Here is a 17,157-nt window from a genome sequence, read left to right on the forward strand (position 1 = left end):
AGCAATTCATCCAACTCTAGGTAGGCTGGCTTTCAAGTTGAAAAACAAACACCTCACATAATATTCTTGATAGCTTTAGAATATATCTGCCCCCCCAAATAAAATAATTTAACTCTGTATGTTCTAAAAGCATGCTTAGGTTCCAGACAATAGCTCACAAATTTTAATTAGCTCTGCAATGGAAGATTTTGGAGTCAGCAGACCTCGGTTCAAATCCTGTGTCACTTATTAGCTAAATGCCCTCAAGGAAGTTGCCTCACCTCTCAGAGACGACAGTCTCCTCGTTTGTAAAATGGGGTTGAGAGTATCCACCCTGCAAGGTTGGATACATGAGGATTACTGATGGTGTGTAAATGCTAACAGGACACAGACAGGCTCTCATAAGCACAACCAATGCAGGAAAACATGGACCTATATGCCATTTTACAGTTTTCTTGATATATTAGTTCCCCACACTTCCAAATTATAAAGCAAATGAATTCTCTAAAGAGTCAAGAATCAGTAAACAGATGACACAGCCTGGACATCAGAAGTGTAAACTACAGCACTCATCTACCAGAAATAAATAAAATAGCAGACGTTGGTCCTGTCAACTACCCATTTTACACTTGAATCAGCTGGAAGTTGTGTCTGTGAAGTCTAACATCTTCACTGTTAGAGAGATAACATAGCATCTCCTTGCCTCTTCGACTGTTCCTGGATCCTCTGTAACACAGGCCCTGCTCTTGTCACTGAGTACTGCAAGAGCAGATGTGTTTAGCACTGTCTAACTTGCTTTTCCAACACGGCTTCCATCTACAGGATTTTCTGGGATCAGCAACCCTGTCATCTGAATTCAGCACCTGCCTGTTACTTAGGCAAATAAAGTTCATTGACATATTAACCTCCCCAACACTATCCAACACAAACCTTGGAGGGCTGAATCTTTGGTGACTGGGAAGTCCCTTCTCCAGCAGTTAGGACCTGTTTTTGAGGGGACACAGCTATCATGTGACCCCCTTTCACTGTCACATACTGAGGGAGTGGTGACTGGCTGGCAGCTCCTGTTGTTGGCACGTGAGAGGCTTCACCAGGTTCCTGTTTGATGATTACCTGGCAACAAACATGATAATGATGCTGAGTAATCATCCCACAAAAAAAGCCCGGGGCGCCTGGGTGGCTCAGTCGTTAAGCGTCTGCCTTGGGCTCAGGTCATGATCCCAGGGTCCTGGGATCGAGCCCCGCATCTGGCTCCCTGCTCCGCGGGAGGCCTGCTTCTCCCTCTCCCACTCCCCCTGCTTGTGTTCCCTCTCTCACTCTCTCTCTCTCTGTCAAATAAATAAATAAATAAATCTTAAAAAAAAAAAAAAGCCACTAATATCTGAATCTATTCTGCTTTCAGGAATTAATGAATTGACGAAGCCTGCTCTATAAAAAAATGACTCCACCAGAAGGGTAGAAATATTGCTTAAATACAGCCCATAACAGCTATCAAAGGGACCAAAAGTGGGATCTGGATTTGATCCTGTGTTTCTGCAAACTCGACCTAGTCCATTTGTTCTAGATTTTGGTGGCAAATGGCAGCAGAAAGAAACACACACAGTTTGTGCTCTCAGGAGTTACCATCTTGCTTGATACCAAGAGCTGCCCTGTCGCAGAAGTAGGATCTGGTCTTAGAATTATGACATGCTAAAAAGTTACATGTTGTGGGGTAGTGTCAATCAACTCCAACATGCCACAGAAACAATTACGTAACAAAACCATTTTGCCTTGTGGGATAATGCCCTAATAAATACTCACTTTTGTGAAAGCTCCAAGTCCTCCAGTTATAGGTTTGGGACTTTGAACCTTAGGGTGACTCCCAATAGGACAAAGAGGTGGCATAGATGCAAACAAAGAATCCTCTTGCTGCATATGTAAAAATACACATTGTACAATTAGGATAAAATAACTGACTTCAGATAGTCCTTATATTTACAATATAATATATATATAAAATATAATATAACTGTCCTTATATTTAATATAAACCTGTGACATTCTCTACCAACATAATCAAAAAACAAAAAGACCCAAAAGCTCAAAACTCTTTAGGGTCTTCCAAGCCCCCACACTCACATTTTAATTATTGTTTTAGAAACCAAATGCAAGGAAAGGCCATGACCTGGCAAGAACCTAGTCATCTGTGCCCCGGTATATGCTGGGAAGACTATTATACACTTCTAACATTTGGTTGGCTCACAGGTTTGCATGTCTAGTCCCCTGCCTAATGGTAAGCCACTAAAGGCCTGGCACTGTATTTTATTTCTTCTCTATCCCTAGAGCCTAGGCACTAAATAAATAAATGAAACAGAGTGTTTCAGTATATACATCCTTTCAATAGTATTCACACAACCTGATTTGTTATTTTTACTCCAAATAAATACCCAATACACAGGGAAATACTTTCAATAAGGATTTAAAAAACAAAACAATAAAAAGAACTTAATAAATCCAAAACCAACAAAGGTCAACATTCAAAATTACTGGCATTTGTCTCTCTCAAATATAAAATGTAACTCTCAGAGGCAATATGCCACAAATTAGGGACAAGTAACAAAGTTAATACTGCTTAACCATGTAACGAAAAGATCAACAAACATTAAAAACAGACTGGCAGAGAATTAAGACCTTCAAGGCAATTATTACAATTTAGGCATTCATGTAACACAGGAAGCACTGAACTCAGTGAAAAACCTCGTCTTGGACCAGAAAGCTATTCAATATCATCACCGTTAAGTACCTATATGTAAGAAATGTGTTAGCACTCGTCATGTAGGAGAGGATCTCTGAATTCTCAGTTCTCACACACGAGTTTATACCTCAAAGGCTCTAGGCAGTCATGACAATGACAAGTAACCAACCAAAACAGCAGGGGCTGTCTTTGCCAAACAGTGAGCAGATACCTAGCACTCTTAGCTGAACAAGTCAGATCATATTTGAAGTTCTAATTTTAAAGGTTTTCTTACCCTGAAGGAAAAAAAGAAAAAGAAAAATTGTGGAAAGAATTATTTTCAAGTAACTACATGGCTGACAAATAGAAAAAATATATATTTACTCCTTATTGGTACAAATATAAGAAGAAAAGAAGTATTCTGCCAGATGAATATTTTTATAAGGAAAAATCTGTAACAAAGCTGACCACCCCCCACTCCTAAAAATAGCTGCCTCCTCATCATAGTAAATTTTCAAATAGATACTGACTGTCCAACTGATGGAAGTGCTGAGAAACATTTTCCACACTAGGAAAAGATCAAGAGTAAGACAGGTGGGCCTGGAGTAGATGATCTTCAAGATGCTTAGTAGCTTGAGGATTCTACTTAATGAAATTTGCATCATCAACTGACAAATTCTTGCTGGGCTTGAACTTACTGTCTTTACAAACTAGAAAAGTGCAATAATGCAATAAGAGTGTTACCTTGACAGCAGATGTTACAAAACTACTTCCATGAATTTTAGGAATAGGGGAACCTGTTCCTTGGGAGGCCTGGGAGGCAGTAGAGAGCTTGTTTGTAGGACTTCCTGATAAGCAAGGCAGATTTTAAAATAAAGTACAAAGTAAAATTTACAAAATGGAACTTTAAAGCATTTTCCACCATCCCCTCCCCTTTTCCTCCACCATTTTTCATTTTTAAAGTGTTGAAAACTCACAACCATGAAATTACTATAGAAAAAATACTTAAAGATTCCTCCTATGAAGCTGACCACCTCACTAACCTAAAAATAGACAAGAAGCTAGTAAGGACATGTAGAAGTACGTAGGTATTACACACTCTGCTACCTGTATACAGAGACAGATACCAGAACATAAGGGTATTGGTTACATAATGATGGACCACATGTATGAATCTAAGTGAATTCTAGCTCCTTCAAAATAGTTTCACCAGGAGGTCGTACCTATTCCAAAGTGATGCTGACGTTAAGCAATTTATACTCCATGTGTATAACTGCCTTTAGGGTCTGATAAAAACAAGTCCCACTACCTATAGTCAAAAGTAAGTCAAGACCAAAAATGGTATTTGATCACCTGCTCCATTTATCAAACTTGCCTGCAAAGACTGGCTAATTCCTAAAACTAACCATCCTCAAAGGAAACCTATTTGACATCCCTAAATATATTCAAAAGGCTATTAAGTAATTTCTGAAAGCAGCATTTTTTAAAGGAGTTCCACAATTATAATCACTGTTAAAGGACCTAACTTTTCCAAAAAGCTACTTGGAAAGATCCAGCATACATTCATGTGTTAAAATCAATTATGTTTAAAAAAAAAAAAAAAAATCAGTCTTACTACCTTATAGTCACTTCTCTTTTCACTATTTCTCTTAATTAGAAGTGAGAGCTACAGAAAAGTTTACACTTAGAAGCATGTGTTCACATAGTTTAAATGAAACAAATACATAAAATAATGTTTGTGAAAATACTTGGAAAAAACCTGAAAAGCACTCTGTAGTTATAGGAAATTATGATGACAAACACAATAAATCCAGTTCTTATTCTTCCTATCAGAGGTCCCTTTTTTTAACTGCAGAGTTCAATTTCTCTCCCACACACAAAATTTACCTTATTCACAGAAAAGTAAAGATCACTTTTTTATTTGGTGAGAAACATATGTGGGCCACAAAGGTATTCTTGTTCTGAAGCTTAATTTGGAAAATAACCACATTGCTTGCAGGCCCAAAAAGAGTGTCTTCCAAATGAATTCAAAATCAGCTTTTTTTTTTTTTTAATTAATTATGGCTCACTTTTAATCTTTAGAAATTAAAAAGAAAATTTAAGTAAATTCCTAAAAAATAGGACTTTTACAGAAAGTACATCTTCTCTCTGAGAAACAGCACTGGATTTACTGTTCTAGAGCTCCTCCTCTTGTTTACAGATGACGATTTCACCCTCCCATTATATGGCTACTCAGTCACCCTAGGATGTCGCCTTTCGGATCACACAAATATCGATCACATACGTACCTGTAGTGGGAGTGGTGGCTCCAATAACCTGCCCTGGCTTATCCAGGATAACATAAGGGTTATTAATGACAGAGCTGGCAGTGCCTTGCTTCACATGGACTGGAGTGGAAGTTGGGGTTCGAGGCAGCGGTGATGGACTTGGGGTTGATATGGGGGAACCTTTATTAATAAAAAAGAGAAACAAACTGAACAAAAGAGATCTACTCAACCCATCTAAGAAAATGCTAACGATAATGGAGGACAAAGGTGACAAATGGGGAAAAGAGAATGGGACTCTGCTTCAGGTACTAAGCAAGAGCAGTGGTGTAGCTGAGGCAGGGACTCATCCTTACATCAGCATCAGCAGGGAGCTTTTGAGAAACAGATTCTGAGGTGCTACCCCAGACCTGCTAAATATAAATCTGTACTTTAACAAGATTCCCCCTACACACACCCATCCCATGGGTACATTAAAGTTCAAAAAGCTGAGCTTTGGGCGCCTGGGTGGCTCAGTTGGTTGGGTGACTGCCTCTGGCTCAGGTCATGATCCCAGAGTCCTGGGATCGAGCCCCACATCGGGCTCCCTGCTCAGTGGGAAGCCTGCTTCTCCCTCTCCCCTCCCCCTGCTTGTGTTCCCTCTCTTGCTGTCTCTGTCAATTAAATAAATAAATAAAATCTTAAAAAAATAAAATAAAAAAGTAGAGCTTTACATAACAGCATAGAACTCCTAAATCCCTAGATAATCAAACTCTTCACAACTTGGGCAAATTGTTATAATAATGTTTATACTCAAAGACACTAAAATTACAGGGAATTAGTAAGTGAACAGCTAGACTTACAAACCAGGAGTCTTAATTTACAATTAATTTCCTACAGAAAAACATGAAATTCACCCACCCAAAACAAAAGTCTGTCAATACTAAGTCACAGCTACAATCCAGAGATTCCTGTTCCCACAGAACACTCTCAAAGATTACCCATGTATCATCCAACATGCTCAATGGTTTTTTTATGGATCAAATTTGTCATCCATGAATTTCTCTAAACTTCTAACCAATTTGTATGTTCAGCCTATTCCGCCTCTGGAACAGCAAGTTCCAAAATGCTTCTAACTGGGAGGTAAAATTACACATTCCTCACCTTTCATCAATTTCAAAGACTTGGATCATATTTCTGCTTAGTTGTTTATTTTTAGCACTGAAGACTCCTTTTCTCCAACTTCATATATAGAGGCTTCCCACTGCCTAGATATTTCTACTGACTCTCTTTCAAGCCTTTTCTGAAGTGATGCAACCTACACCATAAAGTATATTCCTACCAGAGGTCTACCTAACATAAATGTGGAACTGTCATGAGACAGTAGACAATTCAATCTCAGTGAAAATGAAGGCTCAAAACTACCTACCGGTAACAGGAATGACTAAATTTCAGTGTGGTTAGTATAAAAGACATTTCAACTCCAAACCAATTCCTACCTTTCAAGCTTTAACTCCACACCAAAAGGCCTGCCTCTAAGTTTTTTTTTATTACTAGCCACTCTGGTTTCCATATATAATTCAAAAACTTAATTCCTATCTTAGTTTCAACCATACATCCTAGTAAACATTTTACCTGCACCACTTCTTGGAGATAAAAACCTGACTGCTTTGAATTTCATTTCTTTCCTTATTAAAAACTATTTGCATATGAAATGACTTTTGTTGACAGCTTTGCTAATCAATAGTGATTACTTGTTAAATAAACAAAAATCCTACTTAAAAGAACTTGGGCGCCTGGGTGGCTCAGTCGTTAAGCGTCTGCCTTCGGCTCAGGTCATGATCCCAGAGTCCTGGGATCGAGTCCCACATCGGGCTCCCTGCTCGGCAGGAAGCCCGCTTCTCCCTCTCCCACTCCCCCTGCTTATGTTCCTGCTCTCGCTATCAATCTGTCAAATAAATAAATAAAATCTTTAAAAAAAAAAAAAAAAAGAACTTAAGAAAAGCCATAATACTTTCTTTTGCCATTACAACAATTTTTATACACATCAACTTGACACACATCATCTGTATACCTGAAACAATCTTGCAGCTCATGGTGATGGGTTGGAAGGATTTTCCGGGTGACTCAGGATTAGGAACCTGACTTTGTGGCACGATTTTGCAGCTTGATGCTATTGGCTGAAAAGCTGAATTGCCATGAGAACAAAAGGTAACTTTCTGGGATGTTGTCATTTTGGTGGGTGTTCGTTCCAATGAAGACGGCAAAGAATAAAATGTAGTGTGTCTCTCAGCTTCAGTGTTGGCTGGGAAGCCTATTTGGAATGAAACAGGCAAATGATAAGTCATGAATCACTTAGAAATAATAAAACTTTTCCACTGTGGGAAAAGAATGAAATGATAAAAATCCCTTATCATTTCAACAACCATTTAAACCACTTCCCAGTAAAATACATACAATTGACAGTATTTATAAGCCCTTTATACATAATTGGATGAAATGTAAATTATCATGTTTAGAATCTTTTATTAAAATGCTTCTTTCAAAAAATTAGAAAACATATTAACTATAAAGCATGTACAATATAAAAAGTACACAAGTGTATTATGTTCTGAATTGAAAAGCTGTTTAAATTAGAAAAGAAGAAAAACTCAAAACATTCACTTAATCTAATAATGTTCTATTTTATTAAATGCCCATGAAGATGTAACTGAAATTTATTTATTTATTTATTTTTATTTTTTAAAGATTTTATTTATTTATTTGACAGAGGGAGCACAAGCAGGGGGAGTGGGAGAGGGAGAAGCAGGCTTCCCGCTGAGCAGGGAGCCCGACGTGGGGCTCGATCCCAGGACCCTGGGACCATGACCTGAGCCAAAGGCAGACGCTTAACGACTGAGCCACCCAGGCGCCCCGATGCAACTGAAATTTAAAGAGGAATAAAACTGAGATTTATAAAAGGACTAAAATATTAACATCACATTAAAATGCAGGCTTAGAGGAGCACCTGGGTGGCTCAATCAGTTAAGTGTCTGACTGTTGACTTCAGCTCAGGTCATGATCTCAGGGTTGTGAGATTGAGCCCCACACTGGGCTCTACACTGAACGTGGAGCCTGCTTGAGATTCTCTCTCTTCCCCTCTGCCGGTCCCTCCACTCTCTCTCTCAAAAATCAATCAATAAATAAACAAGTAAATAAAAATAAAAATGTAGGTTTAGAGATTAAACTGACGCCATTTAGAACCAGCTTTGTATCTTATACGTAGAGGTCACAGAAATGATTTACTTATCACTTAGATACTTATTAAATGAAAAAATGCCATAGTCAAAATACATTTGTTGATTAACCTTTTTTTTTAAATTAATTTATTTGAGGGGGAGGGGCAGAAGGAGAAGGAGAGAGAGAATCTCAAGCAGACTCCCTGCTGAGCACAGGGAGCCTGACGCAGGGCTCAATCCCAGGACTCTAAGATCATGACCTGAGCAGAACTCAAGAGCAGGATGCTTAACCAACTGAGCCCCCCAGGCGCCCTGATGATGGATCTTTATTGGTTTTTTTATTTTGTTTGTTTTTTTTTAAAGTAGGCTCCACGCTTGGCGTGGAGCCCAACAAAGGGTTCAATCCCAGGATGCTGAGATCAAGACCTGAGCTGAGATCAAGAGTGGGACGCTTAACAGACTGAGCCACCCAGGCGCCCCTTATATTGTATTCTTTTTTTTTAATGTTTTATTTATTTATTCATGAAAGTCAGAGAGAGAGAGAGGCAGAGGCAGAGGGAGAAGCAGGCTCCCCACCTAGCAGGGAGCCCGATGCGGGACTCGATCCCAGAACCCTGGGATCATGACCTGAGCCGAAGGCAGACGCTTAACCATCTGAGCTACCCAGGCGCCCTTATATTGTACTCTTAATTCCAGTACAGTTAACATATAGTGTTACATTAGTTTCAGGTGTATAATACAGTGATTCAACACCTCCATACAATACCCAGTGCTCATCACGACAAGTGCCCTCCTTAATCCCCATCACCTGTTTCACCCATTCCCCCACCCACCTCCGCTTTGGTAACCAACAGTTTATTCTCTACAGTTAAGAGTCTGGTTGTTTTTGTTGTTGTTGGTCTCTTTTTTTTGTTAGTTTTGTAAACTCCACATATGAGTAAAATCATATGGTATTTGTCTTCTCTGATTTATTTCACTTAGAACTATACTCTCTAGATCCATCCATGTTGCTGCAAATGGCAAGATTCATTCTTTTCATGGCTGAGTAATATTCCAGTGTGTGTGTGTGTGTGTGTGTGTGTGTGTGTATACATACACACCACCCCTTCTTTATCCATTCATCTGTCAATGGACACTTGGGTTGCTTCCATAATTTGGCTATTGTAAATAATGCTGCAATAAACATAGGGGTGCATGTATCTTTTCGAATTCATGTTTTTGTATTCTTTGGGTAAATACGCAGTAGTGGAATTACTGTATCATACATACAATACTTCAATTTTTAATTTTTTGAGGTATCTGCACAGTGTTCCACAGTGGCTGCACCAGTTTGCATTCCCACCCACAGTACATGAGGGTTCCCTTTTCTCTACATCCTCGCCAACACTTGCTCTTTCTTGTGTTTCTGATTTTAGCCATTCTGACAGGTGTGAGGTGGTATCTCACTGTGGTTTTGATTTGCATTTCCCTGATGATGGGTGATGCTGAGCAACTTTTCATGTGTCTGTTGGCCATCTGTATGTCTTCTTTGGAGAAATGTCTGTTCATGTCTTCTGCCTATTTTTTAATTGGATTATTTGTTTTTTTGGTGTTGAGCTGTAGAAGTTTTTCATATATTTTGGATATGTCATTCGCAAATATCTTCCCCCATTCAGGAGACTATCTTTTAGTTTTGTTGATTGTTTCCTTCACTATGCAGAAGCTTTTTATTTTGATGTAGTCCCAAGAGTTTATTTTTGTTTTTGTTTCCTTTGCCTTGAGAGACGTATGTAGAAAAGTGTTACTACTGTCAATGTCACAGAAACCATTGCCCGGAATCTCTTCTAAGATTTTTATGGTTCAGGTTTCACATTTAGATCCTTAACCCATTTTAAGTTTATTTTTGTGTGTGGTATAAAAAAGTGGCCCAGTTTCATACTTTTGCATGTTGCTGTTCTGTTTTCCCAACACCATTTGTTGAACAGACTGTCTTTTTCCTATTGCATATTCTTGCCTCCTTTGTCAATGATTAAATGACCATATAAGCATGGGTTTATTTTTGGGTTTTCTATTCTGTTCCATTGATCTACGTGTCTTTTTTTTGGTACCAGTACCATACTGTTTTGATTACTCCAGCTTTGTAGTATATCTTGAAATCTGGGATTGTGATACCTCCAGTTTTATTCTTCTTTTTCAAGACTTTGGCTATTTAATTTTGTTTTTTTTTTTTAAAGATTAATCTTATTTATGGAGTGCCAGGTGGCTCACTCAGTTAAGCGCTTGACTCTTGATTTTGGCTCAGATCATCATCTCAGGGTCATGGGATCGAGCTCCACATCAGGCTCCATGCTCAGCAAGGAGTCTGCTTGAGATTCTCTCTTTCCCTCTGCCTCTCCCCCTACTCGCATTCACACAGTTCCTCTAAAATAAATAAATAAAGTTGCCTTAAAAAAAAAAAAAAGAGGATTTATCTTTATTTTAGAGAGAGAGCAGGAGGGACAGAAGGAGAGGGAGAGAGAATTCCAAGCCGACTCGGCTAAGCATGGAGCCTGACGCAGGGCTTGATCCAACAACCCTGAGACCACGACCCGAAACCAAGAGTTAGATGCTCAACCGACTGCACCACCCGGTGCCCCTTAGGGTCTTTTGTGGTTCCATACAAATTTTAAGATCATTTGTTCTAGTCTGTGAAAAATACTGTTGCTATTTCAGTAGGGACTGCATTAAATCTGTAGATTGCTTTGAGTAGCCTGGACATGTTAACAATATTTTTCTTCCAATCCATGAGTATGGAATATTTTTCCATTTGTTTGTGTCACCTTCAATTTCTTTCAGTGTTTTATAGTTTTCAGAGTATAAGTCTTTCACTTCCTTGATTAAGTTTATTCCTAGGTATTTTATTCTTTTTGGTGCAATTGTAAATGCAATTGTTTTCTTAATTTCTCTTTCTGCTGCTGCTTATTAATGTATAGAAATGCAACATATTTCTGTACACTGATTTTGTATCCTGTGACCTTACTAAATTCATTTATCAATTCTAGTAATTTTTTTGGTGGAGTCTTTAGATTTTTCTATATATAGTATCATGTGATCTGTGAACAGTGACAGTTTTACTTCCTCCTTACCAATTTGGATGCTTTTTCTTTTTCTTGTCTAATTGCTATGGCTGGGACTTCCAGTATTATTTTGATGAAGTGGTGAGAGTGGACATCCTTGTCTTGTTCTTGACCTTAGGGAAACTAGTATGACGTTAGCTGTTTTTCATATACAGCCTTTATTATGTCAAAGTACATTCCTTTAAGCCTACTTTGTTGAAGGTTTTTATCAGAAATGGTGTACTTTGTCAAATGCTTTTTCTGCATCTATTGAAATGATCATATGGCCTTTATACATTGTTATTGATGTGACCTATCACACTGATTGATTTTTTAATACTGAACCATCCTTGCATCCCAGGAATAAATCCCATTTGATCATGGTGAATGATTTTTTTAAAATTTATTGTTGGGGGCGCCTGGGTGGCTCAGTTGGTTAAGCGACTGCCTTCGGCTCAGGTCATGATCCTGGAGTCCCGGGATCGAGTCCCGCATCGGGCTCCCTGCTCGGCGGGGAGTCTGCTTCTCCCTCTCCCACTCCCCGTTTGTGTTCCCTCTCTCGCTGTGTCTTTCTCTGTCAAATAAATAAATAAAATCTTAAAAAAAAAAAAATTTATTGTTGGATTCAGTTAGCTACTATTTTGTTGAGGATTTCTGCATCTACGTTCATCAGAGATATTGGCCTGTAGTATGTTTATCTGGTTTCAATATCAGGGTAACACTGGCCTCATAGAATGAATTAGGAAGCTTTCCTTCCTCTTCTACTTTTTAGAATAATTTGAGAAGAATAGGTATTAACTCTTCTTTCAATGTTTGGTAGAATTCCACCTATGAAGCCATCTGGTCCTGGACTTTTGTTTGTTGGGAGGTTTTTTTGTTTTTGTTTTTAGATTTACTTATTTATTTTATTTTATTTATTTTTTATTTTTTATTTTTTTTAAAGATTTTATTTATTTATTTGAGAGAGAGAGAATGAGAGAGAGCACATGAGAGGGGGGAGGGTCAGAGGGCGAAGCAGACTCCCTGCCGAGCAGGGAGCCTGATGTGGGACTCGATCCCGGGACTCCAGGATCATGACCTGAGCCGAAGCAGTCGCTTAACCAACTGAGCCACCCAGGCGCCCTAGATTTACTTATTTATTTTAGAGAGAGATTATGAGCATGCATGCATGCAAGCAGGGGGAGGGGGAGAGAGAGAATCTCAAGCAGACTCCCTGCTGAGCACGGTGCCTGATGTGGGGCTTGATCCCATGACCCTGAGATCACAACTTAAGCCGAAACCCAAGAGTCGGATGCTCAACCAACTGAGCCACCCGGGCGCCCCAAGAGGTTTTGTACTGATTCATTTTCATTGCTGGTAATCAGTCTGCTCAAATTTTCTATTTCTTCCTGATTCAGTTTTGGGAGGATATGTTTTTAGGAATTTATCCATTTTGTCTAGGTTGTCCAATTTGCTGGCATATAATTTTTCATAATATTCTCATAATTCCTTGTATTTCTGTGGTGTCAGTTGTTGTATTTTAAATAAGATTAGACACTTTACATTCAGTTTCTTGTTCACACAACTAGGGACCAAACCAAAAAGTCTTCCTGTAACATACTAGAAGAAACCAATATAATTAAAAAAAAAAAACATTTAATGCCTTTTTGTGAGTTTAATGTTCTATAAAATGCCAGTAGAACTTCATGAAAAATATTTTCTGAGAAGAATAAAGATTTGGCTATTTTCATAATTGGACTATATAGTAGAGGCAGCGTGCCTACTAATGGAAAATTTATTTTCCATACACTCTTAAATCTCTATAGGCAGCAGTTCAAAATCATATTACACAAATGAAAGAAAGGAATACCCCAGAGAGTGACTCCTCTGTACAAGGAAAAATTCATTTCCATACAAGGAAAAATATATTACCTTTCTCCACACATGTATCAGGTACTGGCTCATGTGACTGCTTTATCGGTGAGGAAGCTTTCACTGGGGCTGGAATGGTCAAAGGCAATGATGGTGGGGCATCAGAAATGTCTGACTCGGAGGACTGAGGATAAATGGAGTCTTCTCCAAGAGAATGTCGGTGAAGCTCAACATCCACTACCTACATAATCAGGCAACAATTGGGCTCATGAATCCATGATCAATGTCACAGAAACCCCCAAACCTGTCCAAGAACATGGCGCTCTAAGAGATGCGACAAATGATTTCTAATCCTACTTCAAAGGTAATTTCAATCTAAGAACTAAAGGATTTATCCCAGAATATAGTTTAACAGATAACTCAGTGAAACCAATCATATAATTGGGGCCTTTCCATTTGCTGTTTCTATGCCTTAGAACACTACTCCCACCCCAAATCTTTGCATAACTGTCTCTTTCTCATCATTAGGTCTCAATTGAATGTCACCTTCTCAGAGACGCCTTCTCTAACCAACCTAAAGTAACCCCCTTGTCCCCCAGCAACTCTCTTCTTTATAGCACTTATTTTAAGTGAAATTATCTCATTTGCTTTTGTTTACTATATACTTTCTCCCCATTTTCAACACAACCAAGAAGATAACTCCTTAAAGGCAGTAGCTATCTTATTCATCTCTGTATCCCCAGTACCAGGACCAGTGTCTAGTATACAGTATATGCTCAATAAATATCTTTTGATACAACACAGCACACTTCCCTAAACAGAATACGGTTTAACTAGCTAATTCTCACCTAATAGCTACTGCTGATTTATCATGGGAAAAAAAAAAAAAAAAAGTGGGAGGTGGCGTATGGGGAAGGAAAACAAAGTTGAAGGTCTCATTTCCTGACTTCAAAACTGATTATTACAAAACTACAGTAATCCAAACAGTGTGGTACTGGCATCAAGAAGACATACAGACCACTGGAATAAAATGCCCCCTCATATATATGGTCAAATTATTTTTGACAAGGGTGCCAAGACCACTGGGAAAAGCACAGTCTTTTCAACAAATGGTGCTGGGAAAACTGCAAATCCACATGCATTAGAATGAAGGTGGATCTTTACCTCACACTATTTACAAAAATTAACTCAAAATGGATCAAAGACCCAAACATAAGACCTAAAGCAATAAAACTCTTAGAAGGAAATATAGGGCAAAGCTTCATGAGAGTGAATTTGGCAATGATTTCTTGGATGACACTGAAAGCACAGGCAACCAAAGAAAAAATAGATAAATTGGACTACATCAAAATTAAAAACGTCTTTGTATCAAAGGACACAATCAGCAAAGTGAAAAGGCAACCCACGAATGATGTGATAAGAGATGCATATCAAGAATGTAAAGAGAACTCCTAAAACTCAACAACAAAAACCCAAACACATGATTCACAATGGGCAAAGGATCTGACTAGACGTTTCTCCAAAGAAGATTCACACACAGCCAATAAAAAGATGAAAAGATACTCAACATCAATAATCATTAGGGAAATGCAAACCAAAACCACAATGAAATACCACCTCACACACTCATTAGTTTGGCTACTATCAAAAAAATAGAAAACAATAAGTATTGACAAAGATGTGGAGAAACTGGAACTCTTATGCACAGTTCGTAGGAATGTAAAATGGTGCAGCTGCTGTGGAAATAAGTGTGGCAGTCCCTCAAAAATTAAAAATAGAGCTACCATGGGGCATCTGGCTGGCTTAGTTAGCGGAACATGTGACTCCTGATCTTGGGGTTGTGGGTTCGAGCCCCATGCTGGATGTAGAGATTACTTTAAAAAAAAAAAATAGAGGTACTATATGATCCAGCGATTCCACTTTCTTGGGTATATACCCAAAAGAACTGAAAACACAGACTCAGATACCTGTACATCCATGTTCTTAGCAGGATTATTCACATAGCCAAAAGATGTAAGCAACTCAAGTGCTCATTAACAGAGATAAATAAACAAAATGTGGTATAGACACACAATGGAGTATTATACAGCCTTTTTTAGGAAGGAAGTTCTGATGCATGCTACAACATGGATGAACCTTGAGAACATTATGATAAGTGAAATATACCAATAATAATAAAAAAACACACTGTATAATTCCACTTATATGGTACCTAGAGTAGTCAAAAATTCAGAGAGACAGAAAGTAGAAGGGTGGTTGCCAGGGGCTGAAGGGAGAGGGGAATGGAAGTTGTAAATGGGTACCATTTCAATTTTCCAAGATGAGAAAGAGTGTGGGGGATGGATGGTAGCAACAGATGCACAAAAAATGTGAATATATTCAATACTTCCTAACTGTACAATTAAATATTGTTAAAATGGTAAGTTCTGTTTATCATTTTTTTAAATTAAAAAGGGGAAGACAAACTTTTTTAAAAATTAAGCACTCATTTTTCCTAATTAAAAATGAAGATCAATTTCCATTCTACCTTATTCCCAAATAATACTGTAAGAAAAAACCTACCGTCTCTGCTCCAAGAGTCTGCAAGCCAGTGTAAGTTCTATCCAGCTATTGAAAGACAAAAGAAGAGTGTAAAGTTTCACTGAGCTTACTTATAAATCTTAGGATACAATCTCATCTAAAACCCCTTTCACCACAAGTCTTCATAACATAGAATCTACTTTTTCATGATATAAACTATCAATCACTTCAATAAAAACCCTCTTAATTGGGGTGGAATGAGTAAAATTAATAAAAACAACTTCAAACATATAGGTATTGTACTTTTAATATAAACTATATACTTCTAAAAACATTCTAAGAACAATCTAAAAATGGAGGAAGTTTTACACAAAAAGATATTTACTACAGCATTATTTACAACCACAAACTGAAAATATGAACAACCAGTAATAAAGAAGTGCTTAAGTAAAATTTTTTTTTTTTTTTTTTTAAGATCTTATTTAGGGGTGCCTGGGTGGCTTAGTCATTAAGTGTCTGCCTTTGGCTCAGGTCATGATCCCAAGGTCCTGGGATGGAGCCCCAAATCGGGCTCCCTGCTTGGTGGGAAAGCCTGCTTCTCCCTCTCCCACTCCCCCTGCTTGTATTCCCTTTCTCGCTGTGTCTCTCTCTGTCAAATAAATAAATAAAATCTAAAAAAAAAAAAAAAAGATTTTATCTACTTATTTGAGAGAGAGAGAGAGGCAGAGCACAGAGGGAGAAGACGACTCCCTGCTGAGCAGAGAGCCCAGTGTGGAGCTTGATCCCAGGACCCTGAGATCATGACCTGAGCAGACATTTAACCAACTGAGCCACCCAGGCACCCCTTAAGTAAATCTTGAACCATCATTTGTAAAGTATTACATAACCACTTAGATGTTTACAAAGATGATGTAAAAAATATTTTAAAAGACAGGCTATGGGGGTGGCCTGGCTGGCTTGGTCGCTAGAACATGTGACTCTTGATCTTGGGGTTGTAGGTGTGAGCCCCATGTAGAGTGGAGAGATTACTTAAAAAATAAAATCATTTTTTTTAGGGGCACCTGGGTAGTTTGGTCAGTTAAATGCCTGACTCTTGATTTGGGCTCAGGTCATAATTTCAGGGTTGTGAGATCGAGCCTCCAGTCAGGCTCCACAATGAGCATGTAGCCTGCTGAAGATTCTCTCTCTCCCTCTCAAACAAAACAAAACAAAATAAAACAAAAAATCAATAAGTAAGAAAAATTTTTAAATCTTTTTTTTTTTTTAAAAGAGAATGGGACGTCCATCTGGGAGGCTCAGTCGGTTGAGCATCTGCCTTTGGCTGAGGTCATGATCCCAGGGTCCTAGAATCAAGTCCCATGTTGGGCTCCCCACCCAGTGGGGAGCCTGCTTCTCCCTCTCCCTGCTCTTGTGCTCTTGCTCTCTCTCTCCCTCTCAAATAAATAAATAAAATCTTTTAAAAATAAAGAGATTGGCTATAAAAATACACATATAGTGTGATGACATAATTATATACTTAAAGTATATTTACTAAGCATTTTTGAAAAAAATGAATGAAA

At 38.3% G+C, this 17,157-nt stretch overlaps 1 protein-coding gene across 6 annotated transcripts in view; it reads right to left on the reverse strand.

Moving 5' to 3' along the window:
* The window catches only part of YEATS2 (YEATS domain containing 2), a 105,218-nt gene that overhangs the window by 39,136 nt on the left and 48,925 nt on the right, over positions 1-17,157 (reverse strand). For all 6 annotated transcript variants that reach the window (XM_064584548.1, XM_054504306.2, XM_064584546.1 and 3 more), the window contains 7 exons: positions 15,637-15,685; positions 13,139-13,315; positions 7,010-7,249; positions 4,981-5,139; positions 3,437-3,540; positions 1,780-1,887; positions 910-1,092 (listed from right to left, as the gene is read on the reverse strand). In XM_064584548.1, coding sequence (XP_064440618.1) covers positions 910-1,092; positions 1,780-1,887; positions 3,437-3,540; positions 4,981-5,139; positions 7,010-7,249; positions 13,139-13,315; positions 15,637-15,685 — 1,020 coding nt within the window. The remainder of the gene's footprint in view (positions 1-909; positions 1,093-1,779; positions 1,888-3,436; positions 3,541-4,980; positions 5,140-7,009; positions 7,250-13,138; positions 13,316-15,636; positions 15,686-17,157) is intronic.

This window comes from Mirounga angustirostris, unplaced genomic scaffold, assembly GCF_029215605.1.
Source record: "Mirounga angustirostris isolate CCGP_5_RB_7025 unplaced genomic scaffold, mMirAng1.0.hap1 SCAF_1, whole genome shotgun sequence".
NCBI lineage: Eukaryota > Metazoa > Chordata > Mammalia > Carnivora > Phocidae > Mirounga > Mirounga angustirostris.